This window comes from Schistocerca gregaria, chromosome 2 (genome assembly GCF_023897955.1).
Source record: "Schistocerca gregaria isolate iqSchGreg1 chromosome 2, iqSchGreg1.2, whole genome shotgun sequence".
In the NCBI taxonomy this organism is placed as follows: Eukaryota; Metazoa; Arthropoda; class Insecta; order Orthoptera; family Acrididae; genus Schistocerca; species Schistocerca gregaria.
In genome coordinates, this window is record NC_064921.1 from 465876191 (window position 1) to 465895361 (window position 19171).

The 19171-nt window shown below is 39.4% G+C and overlaps 1 protein-coding gene across 2 annotated transcripts in view; it reads right to left on the bottom strand.

The window, feature by feature from the left end:
* Nucleotides 1-19171, bottom strand: part of LOC126325997 (insulin-like growth factor-binding protein complex acid labile subunit) — a 237027-nt gene that overhangs the window by 35145 nt on the left and 182711 nt on the right. For both annotated transcript variants that reach the window (XM_049995471.1, XM_049995470.1), the window contains exon 6: nucleotides 11473-11817. In XM_049995471.1, the coding sequence (XP_049851428.1) occupies nucleotides 11473-11817 (345 nt within the window). The remainder of the gene's footprint in view (nucleotides 1-11472; nucleotides 11818-19171) is intronic.

Below are 19171 nucleotides of genomic sequence, written 5' to 3' on the forward strand. Positions count from 1 at the left end.
GTAAGAAAATCACAGCTGTAAAAACAATGATTTCACTCTCAACACAAAGGCATTTGTTTCTGTTATTCATAATTTTAACTTATTTAATGTATCAAAAACAATCACATTTTGGGGTGGTAAATGTTATTGTGCTTTACCTGAGTTGCTGTATTCTTTTACTACTTACAACAATCACAAACATTGCACAGATACGCATAACAAACCAGAACATCACACTAGTTTCAAAGCTTTTGCTATTTCTGCTATTACAAGTACAAAATTCAGATATAAGCACACACTCTTGCATGCCTCCATGGCTGCAACAAGAAAATGGTACAAATAATGAAATATATGTGCAAATTTCTGGCTAACATATAAATCAGACTAGCTACACAATGTATGGCCCATACTTTTCTACACTCAATGCAGTGCTGCATCAAACATTTGCAGTAAGTTAAAACAGTACACTGAAAATGCAATTCTACCCAGAGCCCCATCTTTGCTGTCTATAGTGCTCTCCATATACTCTGGTTTGGACCTTTCAGTTGTCACTTATTTCTTTCCATACCATCCAAGATACTGAGAAGCTCTCTTGCTACACTGTTGTAGCAACAGTGCTGAGTGATATATAAGGAAGTCTGGGACCCTTACCAGATTGGATTAATAAAAGAAATAGACAAGATCCAAATGACAAGTGGTGCCTTTCATCCTGGGATAGTTTATATGGCATGAGAGCATTAAGGAGATGCTCAACAAATTCACTATGTGATGCTACAACAGGGCTGTTGTGCATCGCAGAGGTTTACTATGAAAATTCCATGAGAGTATATTCCAGGAATAGTTGGACATGTACATGTATATCTACATCTAATCTATATTCTGCAAACCACCATGAGGTGCATGGCAGAGTGCACATTCCACTGTACCACTTATTAGGGCTTCTTCCTATTGTATTCACGTATGGAGTGCAGGAAAATGATTGTGTGAATGCGCCTGTGCACACAGTAATTATTCTATTTTTATCCACATGATCAAAATGTGAGTGATTTAGATATTAATATAAACCCCCATTTATTGATCTTCCTTTTTAAAATCTGAACTTGTAAGGGCTGCGTAAGTAGTTGCTTTCCAGCAACTTGCAACATAGTTGCTTTCGCAAGAACTTTGTATTTTTTATAGGCTTGAGATGGGTGTGTACTTATTTACATCAATTCTACCAGTTTTTTAAGCAGAGGAACCACACCTACTACTGTGAAAATTTTAGGGAATTAGCCCTACAGCAAAGAGCAGTTTATTAATCTGACAGTGAATAAAACACATGATGACAGATTTATTTGAGAAGGTAATCAGATATGCCACCTAAACCACATGGATGTGAGTTTGATTTCTGCTTATAATACTTGAAATTTCACTTCATTTGACAAGATCAAGAAACAATTCTGTGGGGAATAACTAAGTCTGAATAGAGAGAGAGCCCAGGAGCACCAATCTGAGAAGAAACTGGTTTATTCTGCAGAACTTTCCTTACCAATTTTTGGTAGAAAGTTTGTTACCAGTGTCCCAGGCGCAACCTGAGTGATTGCATTTAGCAGTTTCAGTGGAAGAGTTCAGATTTCATGTAAAGGTTACATTAATACCGCACAAAAAATATATATATTCAAATAAACTACACAAAACGAACATAAAATTACATGATAATATTCATGCTATGAAAACTAAAATATGATGCACTTCAAGTTTTACTTTTTGCTATATTTTATTTATTATGCATTTAATAATAAAACATAAAAAACTCCCACAAAACATCTTCAAAAATGAAAATTACACTAGTACTTTTTATGTGTTTAGTTTCCTTCTTAGAGGTTTTCTTTGCCCCCCTGGAAATTTTTATGGTGATTTCACATCAGATTGGCTTCTCACAACAATTGCAAATACAAGGTGTCTTTCTCTTCTTTTTTAGGCCACAGGTTTGCATTTTTCCAATCGTTCTACAAACGTTTCCACTCTTGGTTCTCCTATAACCAAAACACGGTCAAGGATGCACGGAGTATGTGATACTTGGTGACTCACTTTTTATCTATGGTGTCACCAATGGGTTTACAAGCTTCTTCAAAAATTAAAGTGTTTCACCTGAGGAACTGTGAAGGATGCATTCACCCCACGTATGTCCAAAATGCGGAAAAATAATGCCATTGCTGGAAGAGGCTTTGATGAGTACAGATATTTGTTTCGATCTAATGTATTTCTAACAGATCCTCTAGCTTAAGATTCAGTCTCCACACATCTGTCTTTATCACTTTGATCACATGTTTCATTCAAGGAATTCACAGGTGGCAAAATAAATTTGTCTTTTGTTTCGCACCCTTCCAATACTGTATTATGTTCACTTTCAATTTTGTTGTCTCTGTCTGATCCAACATCGCTTCCTAAACTGTCCTCAACCCATTTTAAAACAGTAGTCTCAAAGTCAGGGTCCATTAAAAGTGAAGAGTAGGCAAAGACCTGGCTACTGAATCCATAACTGAAAGTCCCATATGACATCTCAGAAACCACTAGCATGAAAGAAGCAGTAATAGTACAGGTCCACATTCCATTCAAGTTGCTACTGACAAAGGAAACCACAGCAACTAGACAATGCTGTAATCTTCTAGCCAACTATTATGCATTATCACCAGAGTAACAATAAATGCTAGTAGTCTGTGAGACTGCATCTGGGACGTTGAGGGTTAAATATACACACAATTTTCTTCTTGTTTTCAACACTGTACCATTACCACGTCTTCTGAGAACTCTGCTATTGTGCTCTATGACAGTTTTCACAAATGGAACGAAAACTTTCCATTTAGTTGGTTCTTTTTCATTAGATCTTTTAGGTTATAGTGCCTTATTTATCTTTTTATCAGATTAGCCATTTCTTTGTGAGTCAGTTCTTAAATGGTCGAGGTCATCATCCAAGTGCTACGGTTCCCACATTCTTTTATTGCAGTATTAGCATTATGCATGACATACTCTAAAATTCCTTATTACAAAAAATATCTCATTAATGAAGGTCAATCTGTTATTCAACATCCTTTGGCTTTGATGAAATATATTGCAGCTGCCCCCCCCCCCCCTCCCCCCTGATGAACCATGGACCTTGCCGTTGGTGGGGAGGCTTGCGTGCCTCAGTGATACAGGTAGCCGTACCGTAGGTACAACCACAACGGAGGGGTATCTGTTGAGAGGCCAGACAAACATGTGGTTCCTGAGGAGGGGCAGCAGCCTTTTCAATAGTTGCATGGGCAACAGTCTGGATGATTGACTGATCTGGCCTTGTAACAATAACCAAAACGGCCTCGCTGTGCTGGTACTGCGAACGGCTGAAAGCAAGGGGAAACTACGGGCGTAATTTTTCCCGAGGGCATGCAGCTTTACTGTATGATTAAATGATGATGGCGTCCTCTTGGGTAAAATATTCCAGAGGTAAAATAGTCCCCCATTCGGATCTCGACTACTCAAGAGGATGTTGTTATCAGGAGAAAGAAAACTGGCATTCTACGGATTGGTGCGTGGAATGTCAGATCCCTTAATCAGGCAGGTAGGTTAGAAAATTTAAAAAGCGAAATGGATAGGTTACAGTTAGATATAGTGGGAATTAGTGAAGTTCGGTGGCAGGAGGAACAAGACTTCTGGTCAGGTGACTACAGGGTTATAAACACAAAATCAAATAGGGGTAATGCAGGAGTAGGTTTAATAGTGAATAGGAAAATAGGAATACGTGTAAGCTACTACAAACAGCATAGTTAACGCATTATTGTGGCCAAGATAGATACAAAGCCCACACCTACTACAGTAGTACAAGTTTATATGCCAACTAGCTCTGCAGATGATGAAGAAATTGAAGAAATGTATGATCAAATAAAAGAAATCATTCAATTAATGAAGGGTGACAAAAATTTAATAGTCATGGGTGACTGGAACTCAAGTGTAGGGAAAGGGAGAGAAGGAAACGTAGTAGGTGAATATGGATTGGGGCTATGAAATGAAAGAGGAAGCCGCCTGGTAGAATTTTGCACAGAGCACAACTTAATCATAGTTAACACTTAGTTTAAGAATCATGAAAGAAGGTTGTATACATGGAAGAACCCTGGAGATACTAAAAGGAATCAGATAGATTATATAATGGTAAGACAGAGATTTAGGAACCAGGTTTTATATTGTAAGACATTTCCAGGGGCAGATGTGGACTCTGACCACAATCTATTGGTTATGACCTGTAGATTAAAACTGAAGAAACAGCAAAAAGGTGGGAAATTAAGGAGACAGGACCTGGATAAACTGAAAGAACCAGAGGTTGTACAGAGTTTCAGGGAGAGCATAAAGGAACAATTGACAGGAATGGGGGAAAGAAATACAGTATAAGAAGAATAGGTAGCTTTGAGGGATAAAGTAGTGAAGGCAGCAGAGGATCAAGTAGGTAAAAAGATCAGGGCTAGTAGAAATTCTTGGGTAACAGAAGAAATATTGAATTTAATTGATGAAAGGAGAAAAATATAAAAATGCAGTAAATGAAGCAGGCAAAAAGGAATACAAACGTCTCAAAAATGAGATCAACAGGAAGTGCAAAATGGCTAAGCAGGGATGGCTAGAGGACTAATGTAAGGATGTAGAGGCTTATCTCACTAAGGGTAAGATAGATACTGCCTACAGGAAAATTAAAGAGACCTTTGGAGATAAGAGAACCACTTGTATGAACATCAGGAGCTCAGGTGGAAACCCAGTTCTAAGCAAAGAAGGGAAAGCAGAAAGGTGGAAGGAGTATATAGAGGGTCTATACAAGGGCGATGTACTTGAGGACAATATTATAGAAATGGAAGAGGATGTAGATGAAGATAAAGATGAAATGGGAGATACGATACTGCGTGGAGAGTTTGACAGAGCACTGAAAGATCTGAATCGAGACAAGGCCCCGGAGTAGACAACATTCCATTGGAACTACTGACGGCCTTGGGAGAGCCAGTCCTGACAAAACTCTACCATCTGGTGAGCAAGATGTATGAAACAGGCTAAATACCCTCAGACTTCAAGAAGAATATAATAATTCCACATATGTGAAAATATAAGAGTCGAGGGACATGAAAGGGAAGCAGTGGTTGGGAAGGGAGTAAGACAGGGTTGTAGCATCTCCCCGATGTTATTCAATCTGTATATTGAGCAAGCAGTAAAGGAAACAAAAGAAAAATTCGGAGTAGGTATTAAAATTCATGGAGAAGAAATAAAAACTTTGAGGTTCGCCGATGACATTGTAATTCTGTCAGAGACAGCAAAGGACTTGGAAGAGCATTTGAATGGAATGGACAGTGTCTTGAAAGGATGATATAAGATGAACATCAACAAAAGCAAACCGAGGATAATTGAATGTAGTTCAATTAAGTCGGGTGATGCTGAGGGAATTAGATTAGGAAATGAGACACTTAAAGTAGTAAAGGAGTTTTGCTATTTGGGGAGCAAAATAACTGACGATGGTTGAAGTAGAGAGGATACAAAATGTAGACTGGCAATGGCAAGGAAAGCGTTTCTGAAGAAGAGAAATTTGTTAACACCGAGTATAGATTTAAGTGACAGGAAATCATTTCTGGAAGTATTTGTATGGAGTGTAGCCATGTATGGAAGTGAAACATGGATGATAAATAGTTTGGACAAGAAGAGAATAGAAGTTTTCAAAATGTGGTGCTACAGAAGAATGCTGAAGATTAGATGAGTAGATCACATAACTAATGAGGAGGTATCGTCTAAAATTGGGGAGAAGAGAAATTTGTGGCACAACTTGACTAGAAGAAGAGATCGGTTGGTAGGACATGTTCTGAGGCATCAAGGGATCACCAATTTAGTATTGGAGGGCGTTGTGGAGGGTAAAAATCATAGAGGGAGACCAAGAGATGAATACACTAAGCAGATTCAGAAGGATGTAGGTTGCAGTAGATACTGGGAGATGAAGAAGCTTGCACAGGATAGAGTAGCATGGAGAGCTGCATCAAACCAGTCTCAGGACTGAAGACCACAACAACAACAACATTGCAGCTAAACACCTATTACCGATAGACAGTTATGCGAAATGGTCTGTTTTTCTGTATGTCCTTTTATGTATATACCTAAAATTGTCAGGGCACACTACTCAGGCAAAAATAAATAAATGAAAATCCCTCTCAAATGCAAATCACTCTGAAATTCTAGCAGTCATATGCATGTTATATCCTGCCCTGTATATCCTAAAAACTTCATGTTACATGAAAGCTTCCTCCACAGTGTTGCTGTCATCAAAAGTAGTGGTGCATTTGTGCATATTATGAAGCTGAAGCCATATTCTAAAACTTTCCAAGTGTCTGTTGCATTTCACTGATAAAACATTATCCTAGAATACAAAAACACAAGCTTCAGTTTAGTTAAATATTTTGGCAAGATACTTTTTCAAATGCCCTTAGCATGATATCAGTATACATTATATACATGGTACTTTATGATGCTACATCAAATAGTGGTAATGGTTACTACCATACTGATACATAGCAAGCATGAGCCATCAACCTACTTATAACTCTCTTTGCTTAACATAAACCTCATTGTAATCTATAGTTACCAGTTTTTTTCTTTTGGTATGTTACAACTTAATATAAGTAAACTGAGTCTCATAAAATTAATAATTTGCCAATTTATAGTGTCATTTTGATTGCTTTCATTCTCCTGAACTCAGGACTGTTATTAGTTTTTGTTGTGAAGATAGTTTGAAGACTTTGTGTAGTTACTCTTCAACAACACAGGTTTTAAAGGTTTTTGAAATTACTGCAACCAGTTGTTTTTTTCTTCAATTTTTATTATCCCTTTGCCAGTTTCAAACTGCCTCACATTTCATCATCAGATGATTCATATTTACTGACTGTGCACAGCAATTTATCATCAGCTGGTACATATTTACTGATTGTCTGCAACAATGTGAGAGTAATGTAGAGTTATTAGTATCCATTGGTTTGTGGTGCACACAGTGTTCTGCAAAACACAATGAATGTTTTCCAGTGACATCAATTTTACTGCACTTCACACACTTAGCCACAAGTAAAATGTTCCACATGCTTTACAAAATATAAATAAATACAGATTTTACTGATCATCAGTTAAATACAAAAAACAAAGAAAATAATGAATGCTGACTTTTCTTGGAGCCAACAGAAATAAGACTTCAGGCAGGCAAGCACTGTAGTATGAACCACTCTCTTGGTGTATGCACACACTGTCAGTGCATTCAAAGTGGGCACAACATGCGATCGAAAAGCAAACGAAGACTGCACTGCATTAGAAAAATAAACATGTCAATATTCAAGCCAAATATTGTTGGCTGGGAATAACAGAGTCAATTTCAATGTCCTTAAAATATCCCACATCACAAGGCCATCATAAATAAGTCCACTGGATACTATGTAGAACACATCAGTTAGCTGAGTGAAGTGAGGCTGATGTGGACTACAGCTCCTATTATATCTGCCAGTGTTGTTTACCCACCTGACCTATTGTCATTGGATGTATCACTCAGTGCTGTGCCTTGCAACCTTGCCTACATCTACATCTATATTCTGCAAACCACTGTGAGGTGTGTGGCAGAGGGTAGGTCCCATTGTAGAGGGGAGGGTCACCTCCATGTTCAGACGAGGGATGCTGTGTGCAGGAAGAGGCCTGAATTGTCGGAAAACCAGAGTTGGATGTTGCATCATGACAATGTGCCAGCTCATGCATCACTCCGTATCTGTGGCTGTCTAGCAATCCACCACATCCCTGTTGTGCCTCATCCAATGTATTCTCCTGACCTAGCCCCAGCAGACTTTTTCCTGTTTCCAAAAACTGAAAAACATATTGAAAGAACGTCATTTCCAAACCACTGAGGAGATACAGGATAATGCAACAAGAAACCTGTGTGCCATCCCACAAAATGTGTTCCAAAAGGTGTTCCAAAACTGAAAGAAATGATGGAAACAGTATATAGCCAGTAGAAGGAGCTATTTTGAAGGGGACAGTGCTTAAAATGTTGTACAATAAGCAGTATAGATGATACAGCAAAAGTCTGGTTTCTTTTTGAACACACCTCATATACCAGCTCTGCTGTAACTTTTGCCCAGGTTTTTATGTTCGCATAAGCATCAAACAGATGTCCATCCAAACAAATGGCCTCCAAAAATCTGTGGACATGAGCAGAGCTGATCACCTTGTGTCAGAAAATGCTGCTGTGCACAACACACTCAACTTCAATGGCTGCTTCACAACCCATGCCCTCAAGAGTCCCCCTCCACAATATGAACTTCTCTAATCATGTAGACAGCAATCGTCTTTACAATACAGTCTTCAATTTCACATTCCTCCTGGTCTCAATTTTCCATATTTTTTACCCTGTCCCAGATCTGCCTCCCCAGGTCCCATGCCCACATTTCACTCATTCTACACTCACTCTCTCCACTCAGCAGTCTCTCTCTTCCTCCTTCCAATCTCTCCAATCTCCCTTCCTGGTTCTCTTTCCCATATCATTGTGCACCATACACAAACTCACTTGGTCTACACCAGACTGGACTCAACAATGTCATGTACCTAACCCATGCACTTTGTTTAAAAGCAGAATCTTTTACCGTAAAGTCTTGTGATAACTTGTGAAATACGCTAAGATTGCCACAAATGAATGACAATGACGTAAATAGATCAGATGACACTGTAAACCTTTCAAGCTAAATGAACAACAAATCACTTATGTTACAGCAACTGAATACAAAATTATGGCATAAAAGTGAGTCAGCCATAACCAGAGTGTTGCTTTTTCAATACTATAATTAATTTGTAAGACTTAATGTTGAAATATTGTAAGTAATTCATTAAGCAACCATAAACTTTACTTATGAAACCCATTATTTTGCATGTTAATATGTGGATAATCAGATACACTGAGCCTGGAGTAATTTTAAGCTTATACACACTACCCAGTCACATTAATGTGACTACCTGACAAAAGCATGAGTAATCACCTTTTGCAGTGCGGGACATGCAGGGAGATAGTAAATGAGGATCTGGAAGATACCAACAGGAATGTCAAGTCATGCCATCTCCAATGCCATGGCCAGCTGTGGTAGGTTTCTCAGCTGAGACTCCATGACATGACCAGCCAGATCAAAGTGGTCCCATACAGTCTCGAATGGGTTTATATCCAGGGAGATTGGTGCTCACAGGAGTATCGGAAACTCATGTTGGTATTCTTCAAACTATGCACATACACTGTGAACAGTGTGACATGTTGAAATTGCCCTGCTGGTAGATGTCTCCACACCAAGGAAAACAAACTGCATGTATGGTGGACATGGTCCCCAAGGATAGATGCACAGTGTGTTGATCCAGTGTGCCTCCCAGAATCATGAGATCACCCTGGGAATGTTTTAAAAGCATTTCTCAGACCATGACACTCCCTCCTCCAGCCTGGAACCTTCCAATTATTGTTGCAGGGCTATACAAGGTCTGTTCAAAAAATTCTGGACCATTCACAACTTAATGACAATGATGTGTTGGAGAGATATGTGATTGGCATCCCTGCACACACCTGTGTTTAATGTGTAACTGTCAGACATTTCATTGTTATATGTCTGTTAGTTATTGTTCAGTGCTGCATTGAGTAATATATTGTGTCACACAGTTTGTGAATTTTGAGATGGCAGACTTAGAGAAACAACACATGTGCATTATTTTGTGTGAAACTCTAGAAAAACTCTACAGAGACACGCCAAATAATGCAGGAAGCCTACAGTTATGAGTAATTAAGCCATACTTGGCATTACAAATGGTTCACACATATACACGCCTTACCACAGACTATCAAAATCAATAAATAGCTATGAAGTCACAGAGCACAAACTATTTAATAAACTGCCACAGGCCATACAGGATCTACCTGTACATACATTCAAAGAAAGACTGCATGAATGGTTTATCGCCACCCATTCTATGATATCAATGAATTTTTCAACTGTAAAATGCAGTAATCCAACAGATGACTCACTGTACATTTATTGTAATATAAGCTAAAATATTTCAGCAGTCAATACCTTATCACACTGTATTATAAATTGTAACTTCATTTGACGTTGTCAATTGCTGTAATGGCCTAAAGACAATAAAATCTTGATTATTATTATTATTATTATTATTATTATTATCGTTATTATTATTAAAAATGGCCAGACAGAAGTTAAAGATGACTCTCGCTCAGGGCACCCTTCGACATCTACCGATGACGGTCATATCAAAAATGTCAATGAAATCATGGATGCCAATTGAAGACTTACTGCCTGAAAGGTTTCAAAAGAATTAACATTTCAGTTGGATCACGTCATGAAATCCTGACACTGCATCTGAGAATGCATCATGTGCCACCAAGTTCGTCCCATGCTCATGAGTCAAGACCAGGAAGACCTTTGCATCACAATCTGTGAATAGCTTTTGGATCGTGCAAATGAGAACAAGTCTCCAGACCTGGCCCCTGCACACATTTTTTTTTTTATTTCCAATGTTGAAAACCTTGTTGAAAGGAAGAATATTTGCAACGATAAAAGAAAAAAAAGAATATTCACGGACTGCACTTTGTGTGATTCAGCAAGAGGCGTATGAAGCCTCTTTCCAGAAGTGGAAATGGCGTTAGAGTAGTGTATGAATTTTTGAGTAGAGTATTTCGAAGGAGACTATGCGCAGTAAGTAAAAGGTAAGTATAGGAAAATTTTGTGGGCAAAGTTGTGAAATTTTTTGAACAGACTTCGTACATCCAGCCTTCATCACCAATGAACCGCAGACAACAAGGGTGCTTGAACCAGGTGCCTGTTGAGGAGGCCCATATGCAGCAATGTTTGCTGAATGGCCATTAAGGAGATGTTTTGGTAACCCAAGGTTCATCTGTGTTGTCAGTTGCTTAACAGTTGCATGTGTATCATCCGTACACATCTCTGCAGGTGTCATTTAGCCCTGTCGTCTATGGCCTGCGGTGTACCATTTGCCTCAGCACCACTTTTGGATAGCATCATTTTGGCATGCTTGGTATGCTTTAACAATGGCATCACATGAACAGTTTACAAACTTATCCGTTTTGCAAATGCTCCCAACCTTGGCTGAAAGCCATCATTCATGTCCTTTTGGATATCAGATAGAAAGCTTCATTTCCATATTATGACAATAACTGCACTTGTTTCTGCTTTCCCACAACACGCTTTATGTACCTTCCACTGATAGTGCTGCCTCCTGCTGTCTGTGAGTGGTTATTGCCCTTTGACCTAGAACGTGGGTGATGGTTGTATTAATATGACTGGACCCTGTCTTACACATAAATAATTAACCCTTGAAAATAGAGAATGAAAATAAAAGCCATAAAACACTGCTTTCTCTAGCCAGACCTCAAAGAAGACATTTATGATTTTCTGTACAGTATGTAAAGCTGACCATGCAGACCTGTAGAAGTTGAGTAACAGCAGAAGATGCAAGTGGATTGCTAGACAAGTCCAGCTCACGCAGCCAGGAGGGCAGTTTGAGTGCACTCAGCCCAGCCAGCTCATTACGTGCCAGTGACAAGGTGCCAAGGTGTTCCGGCAGTGCTGTCACTGGTACTGACGTCAGTCCGTTTCCCGCAAGTGACAGCTCCCGCAGCTCTGGCCAGAGGCGTGAGGCCTCTGTTGCTGGGAATGTTCTCTGTTGTAGTAGGTTATCTGATAGATCAAGTAGGTGCAACTGTGGCAGTGCTGGCACAGAAGACAAAGACACCAACCGGCAGCCACAGCATCGCAGTTCACTTAGCCCCTGCAACAGAACATTTAGAAACTCCTATCAGAAAAAAGCACCTCCATTTCAGAGCATCTCCATGAAGTTCTGTCACACCAGGCAAAGAGGGGATAAGTCAATTAGTTTATCAGAAAAATGTAGATACACTGTGCTTTTAGTCATTAAGAACACTTTTTACTGTTATTTATATGCTCTAATTGCATGCATCTGTAATATGGAGACTATTTCAGGTAATCACTTCACTGCCATGATTTACAATATGGTCATTCATTTCTAATGTTCCTTAGATTCCACCAAGAAGGACAATCATCAGGGATGTAGAACAAGTCATGATGTACAATAACAGAAAACAAGAAGCTCATAAAATCTTAATCTGTACAGTGCATTAAGAACAGATTATCACTATGATGTTTTCTCCAATTTTGCTTCCATCATCTAAATGTAATAGGCTATAGTAAATTACAAAGAAAGCTGCCAGTTAGAAAACAAGTTGTTGCTTCCGCAGTTATGTTAAAAATCTTCTATAGCTTCTACTGGTAGCTGAAAATTTAGACAGTTACATTGCTACTTTTAAAAGAAAGTAGTTGCCTACATCCGTAACAACAGTGGCCAACCCCGAACATTACCAACCCTTGGAAAAGTATCACATTACTCAGGTATCACGTTAATGATACATCCACCCAAAAACCTGCAGGATCCTGTAAATAGCATACCTGTACACAAAAACTTAAATACTACATAGTGGAAAGGAATACTACAGTGTGAGACACCACCTAACAATTAAATTCATAAATATTCTTCTTTTCTATCACTAGGTTCAGAAAGACTCTTTAGGAAACAAGTGGCACAGAATGTTATCTATTCTTGAATCTCCCATATTACATATACACTTATTGTAAACTGTCAATTGATACAGGATCAAACTGAAATCAAATCAAGTGACACACAACTACTTCTCTGTTCCTATGTAGCATAGTTACGAACATGATATTTTCCATGCAGCTAACAGGGATTTTCAATCTTTGAATTTAGATAGTCATATTATTTGTTGAAGGAGTGGCTAATGAGGTCTTTTTAATTTTCCTTTGAAATGACAGTGAGTCCTCATTTATTGCTTTATGTTACATAGGAGCTATGCAACTTTGTACATTACTTCACTCTGAACTTATGAGTTTCGATACAACAGATTCAGTGAGTTTCAAATGCGTCATGCCCCAAGAACTAAACTTGACAAGAAGTACAAAAAACTTGTCTCTTAAAAGATTGATAGTTATCTATTTAGTTCTTTCAAGGTGTATAGGTTACTTTGGTATCTAATTGGTAAGCATATTTCAACAGTATATGCAAAGTAGCCTAAGTCTCTTTACTTTATTAATATGCAAATAGATCTCACCTTTTTGAGTCGCTGATATGAAATTATATCCTCATATGATCAAAATGATTAAATCCAGGGTATACAGTGGATTGTAAATACAGCTGGAAAGTATTCGCAAAAATAATGCATTGTTACTCTCTTAATGTTAGGCTGAACCTGAAAAATATTGAAAATAAATGAAACAGGAGAAAAAGGTCGGAATTTGAATTAAAAGACTGCTGGATATCAATCAAAATGCCACATTACTGCTCCTCAAGACGGCAAAACAGGAAATAAACTTTAAAAACACTTATTCAACTTTGATGCCATTGCGTTATTGTATGTCAAAACGCCTAATTTCAGAACATTTTCCTGTTCGAACACCACCGATTGTGACGAAATTTTATGTGAACATTCGTACATGTCCCCGATGAAAACTGGTTAAGTTTACCGTTCGTTGAAGTAATACTGGCTTGGATGACTCCATCCGCGACTTTGCGCAGAGCGACCACGAATTTTGGGGGATATTGAGCTGTCATATTTCGGGCAATATTTTGTCGAAAGAAATTTAATCTGACCGTCTTGTAAAAATGTATGTGTTCTCTTAAGAATAAAAATAATGAAAAAAGAAATTAACGAGCCATATCCAGCCCGAAAATTCTGGACAAAATCGCGCGAAAATTTTTAAAGTTTGGCTTTTTTCATCTCAGGGAGTGAAGGTATGATGAGCGTGAAACTTGGAATGTAGTAACCTAACAACACAAGTTTCTCAAACATGAAGTCTCATTCATATAGCAGTTTCCAATATTGTTAAAATTAAGTGCAAATTTGATGGTTTTGTAAAAAGGTAAAGAATGTGGTAGTATTTTCGACCCGAATTTGGAAAAAAACTGTTCAAGCTGCGGTCATTAGACCATGGTTTTAACCGCCCGCAAAAGTGTATTTGCTTATCCAACGCATACTAACAATGCTAATTTGAATCGAAAGTTGGGCGCGAAAATCCCGGCATGAAAAAAAAGTTCTGTATTGTCTTGTATTTGCAACTATTTTTTCAAATACATTTTATAATACTGGGAGGATAGAGATAGGACGGTAATTTCCCATACCCTCCCTTGATTCTTTTATGGTTCAAATGGCTCTGAGCAGTACGGGACTTAACATCTAACGTCATCAGTTCCCTAGAACTACTTAAACCTAACTAACCTAAGGATATCATACACATCCATGGCCGAGTCAAGTTTCTAACCAGCGACGGTAGCGGTCGCGCGGGTCCACTCTGAAGCGCCTGGAACCGCTCGGTCACAACGGCCGCCGATTCTTTTTTGTGTATGGTTTAACCTCTGCATACTTCAGTACATCAGGAAAGTTGGCGTGTTCAGATGACTGATTGATTATTAAAGATAGAGAGGGTGCAATTTTATTGTAGACAAATTTACTTTAGTGGACACTTGATCCCATCATGCGGAGTTTTTGTTTTTTAAGTGCAAAATAGCATTTTTTACATCTTTTGTTGAGACTTTACTAAAGGCCACAAGGGGTAAACTTTGGATTCTCATGTCTCGTAGAGTCAATACGTGCCGAACATGAAATTTGATACACAATAGCTCGGTAGCCCAACATACGGAATACAAAATTTCATTCACCTACTATTTTCCTGTCATCTGCAAATTCCTTCAAAACATGGGGATTTTTGTGAAAAGGTGAAAACAGTGTATATTCGTCAGTTCCTTTACAAATACTGTTTTCTATGAATGCTTCGAAAACAGTCTCAGCATCTCCTCCCCTCCCCCCTCCCGCAAAACAACGGGTAGGCTAAAACTTCCAACATAAGTTATCAGTGCAACATAAATAAAGGCAAACTAGCCGGAAATATTCCGCTAAACAAAGTTTAAATTTGCCTTCTCGGTTAAAGCCGTGATAAACCAGGCACTTTGGACACAACAACTTAGCGACATAGGGTTTTCCGGTGTACACTAAGACGACACAAGTTATGACAAAGCTAAACTCATATATACAGATGGCGATAGTATCGCGTACACAAGGTATAAAAGGTAGGTGCATTGGCAGAGCTGTGATTTGTACTCAAGTGATTCCGGTGAAAATGTTTCCGACATGATTATGGTCACATGTCGAGAATTAACAGACTTTGAACAGGGAATGGTACTAATAGTTGGAGCTAGATGCGTCCGACATTCCATTTTGGAAATTGTTATGGAATTCACTATTCTGAGATCCACAGTGTTAAGTATGTGCCGAGAATACCAAATTTCAGGCATTACGTTTGCTGTGGCCGACGGCCTTCACTTAACGAAGTAGAGCTGCAGTGCGCATGGAGATGTCAGTGCCAACAGACAATCAACACTGCATGAAATAACCGCAGAAACCAATGTGTGACGTATGACGAACGTATCCGCTAGGACAGTGCAGCGAAAACTGGTGTTAATTGGCTGTGGTAGCAGGAATGCCTTTGCTAACAGCACGACACAGCGTGCAGCGCTTCTCCTCAGCTGGTGACCATATTAGAAGACTGGAAAACCGTGGCCTGGTGGTGGCTCCACAATGGGGTCCACTGTGTTTACATGGAATGGACTGTGTCTTCTGGTCGAAGTGAATTGATTATTGACTGGAAATGGTTTTGTTTTTCTACTTGGAGACCACTGCAGCTATTCACGGACATGTTCCCAAACAACGATGGAATTTGTATGAATGACAATGTGGCATGTCATCGGGTCACAGTTCTTAGCAACTGGTTTGTAGAATCATCATCATTTAACACTGATTATGCCTTTCAACGTTCAGTCTGGAGCATAGTCCCCCTTATAAAATTCCTCCATGATCCCCTATTCAATGCTAACATTGGTGCCTCTTCTGATGTTAAGCCTATTACTTCAAAATCATTCTTAACTGAAACCAGGTACCTTCTCCTTGGTCTGCCCCGACTCCTCCTACCCTCTACTGCTGAACCCATGAGTCTCTTGGGTAACCTTGCTTCTCCCATGCGTGTAACATGACCCCACCATCTCAGACTGTTCGCCCTGACTGCTACATCTATAGAGTTCATTCCCAGTTTTTCTTTGATTTCCTCATTGTGGACACCCTCCTGCCATTGTTCTCATCCACTAGTACCTGAAATCATCCTAGCTACTTTCATACCCGTAACGTCAATCTTGTTGATAAGGTAACCTGAATCCACCCAGCTTTCGCTTGCATACCACAAAGTTGGTCGAAAGACTGAACGGTGCACAGATAACTTAGTCTTGGTACTGACTTCCTTCTTGCAGAAGAGAGTAGGTCGTAGCTGAGCGCTCACTGCATTAGCTTTGCTACACCTCGCTTCCAGTTCTTTCACTATGTAGCGATCCTGTGGGAATATGCATCCTAAGTACTTGAAACCGTCCACCTGTTCTAACTCTGTTCCTCGTATTTGGCACTCAATCCGTTTATATCTCTTTCCCACTGACATCACTTTCGTTTTGGAGATGCTAATCTTCATACCATAGTCCTTACATTTCTGATCTAGCTCCGAAATATTACTTTGCAAACTTTCAATCGAATCTGCCATCACAACTAAGTCATCGGCATATGCAAGACTGCTTATTTTGTGTTCACATAGCTTAATCTCACCCAGCCAGTCTACTGTTTTCAACATATGATCCATAAATAGGATGAACAACAGTGGAGACAGGTTACAGCCTTGTCTTACCCCTGAAACTACTCTGAACCATGAACTCAATTTACCGTCAACTCTAACTGCTGCCTGACTATCCATGTAAAGACCTTTAATTGCTTGCAAAAGTTTGCCTCCTATTCCATAATCTCGTAGAACAGACAATAACTTCCTCCTAGGAACCCGGTCATATGCCTTTTCTAGATCTGTAAAGCATAGACACAGTTCCCTGTTTCACTCATAACACTTCTCCAATATTTGCCGTAAGCTAAAGATCTGGTCCTGACAACCTCTAAGAGGCCTAAATCCAAACTGATTTTCATCCAATTGGTCCTCAACTAATACTCGCACTTTCCTTTTAACAATACCTGAGAAGATTTTACCCACAACGCTGATTAAAGAGATACCTCTGTAGTTGTTACAATCTTTTCTGTTTCCATATTTAAAGATTGGTGTGATTACTGCTTTTCTCCAGTCTGATGGATCCTGTCCCGACTCCCAGACCATTTCAATTATCCTGTGTAGCCATTTAAGACCTGACATTCCACTGTATTTTATGAGTTCCGACTTTCTTTCATCCACCCCAGCTGCTTTATTGCACTGCAATCTATTGACCATTTTCTCCACTTCCTCAAATGTGATCCTATTTCCATAATCATTCCTATCCCATTGTACCTCGAAATCTGAAACATTACTGATCGTATTTTCACCTGCATTGAGCAACTCTTCAAAATGTCCCCTCCATCTGCCCAAGGAATCCACAGGATTCACCAGCAGTTTTCCTGACCTGTCCAAAGTACTTGTCATTTCCTTCTTACCTCCCTTTCGAAGACTGCTAATTACACTCCAGAATGGTTTTCGAGCAGCTTGACCCATAGTCTCCAACCTGTTTCCAAAGTCTTCCCAAGATTTCTTCTTGGATGCCGCAATTATCTGTTTGGCTATGTTTCTTTCTTCAACATAACTTTCTCTGTCTACCTGAGTTCTAGTATGTAGCCATTTTTGATACGCCTTCTTCTTCCTTTCACAGGCTGTCTTGACTGTGTCATTCCACCAAGCTGTTTGCTTCATCCTACCTTTACACACTACTGTTCCAAGACATTCTTTAGCCACTTCTAGTACTGTGTCCATGTGCCTTGTCCATTCCTTTTCCAATGAGTGTAATTGACTACATTCAACTAACTGGTACCTTTCTGAATCCCTGTTATGTACTTGTGCCTGATTTCCTTATCCTGAAGTTTCTTCACTCTTATCCTCCTACATATGGAACTGACCTCCTGCACTTTCGGCCTCACAATACCAATTTCACTGCAGATTAAATAGTGATCAGTGTCATCAAAGAATCCCCTGAATACTCGTGTGTCCCTCACAGCCTTCCTGAATTCCTGATCTGTTATTATACAGTCAATGACAGATCTGGTTCCCTGCCTTCCCAAGTATACCGGTGAATGTTCTTATTTTTAAAAAAGGAGTTTGTGATTACTAAGCCCATACTGGCACAGAAATCCAAGAGTTGTTTCCCGTTCCTGTTGGCCTCCATATCCTCTCCAAATTTACCCATAACCTTTTCATACCCTTCTGTTCGATTTCCAATCCTGGCGTTAAAATCACCCATGAGCAGAATACTGTCCTTGTCCTTTACTCTAACAACTACATCACTGAGTGCCTCATAAAAACTATCCATCTTATCTTGATCTGTCCCTTCACAATGCGAATATACTGACACAATCCTAATTTTCTTGTTAGACACTGTCAAATCTATCCACATCAGTCGTTCGTTTACATACCTTATTGCAACTACGCTGGGTTCCATTTCTTTCCTAATGTAAAACCCTACACCCGATTGTGCTATTCCTGCTTTGACTCCTGATAGGTAGACCGTGTATTCTACCACTTCCTCTTCTTTCTCACCCCTTACCCGAATGTCACTAACAGCTAAACCGTTCAGCCCCATCTTTCTTGCAGCCTCTGCCAGCTCTACCTTCTTCCCAGAGTAGCCCCCATTGATATTAATAGCTCCCCATCTCATTACCATTTGTTTGCCAAGTCGTATCTTAGGAGTCCTTGGTTTGTCAGTTAGAGGTGGGACTCCATCACCTCCAAAGGTCCGAGGCATATTGCTCTGATTGTTGCCAGCATCATATTTAAAATACCAGGGAAGCAGGTTGCTAGCCTTACTTGCCCCGTGTCCCATTGAGTTTTACCCCTAATGGTTGAGGGACTAACCGGTGGATTTTTTAGTCTTTGCCGTATGAGCACAAAGGTGACCACGACTCAGAATATGTCCGAGATGCCCAGCCTTATTCCAAAGTAACTGGTATCCAGCATTTTCCTTCTTTTCCTGCTTTCTT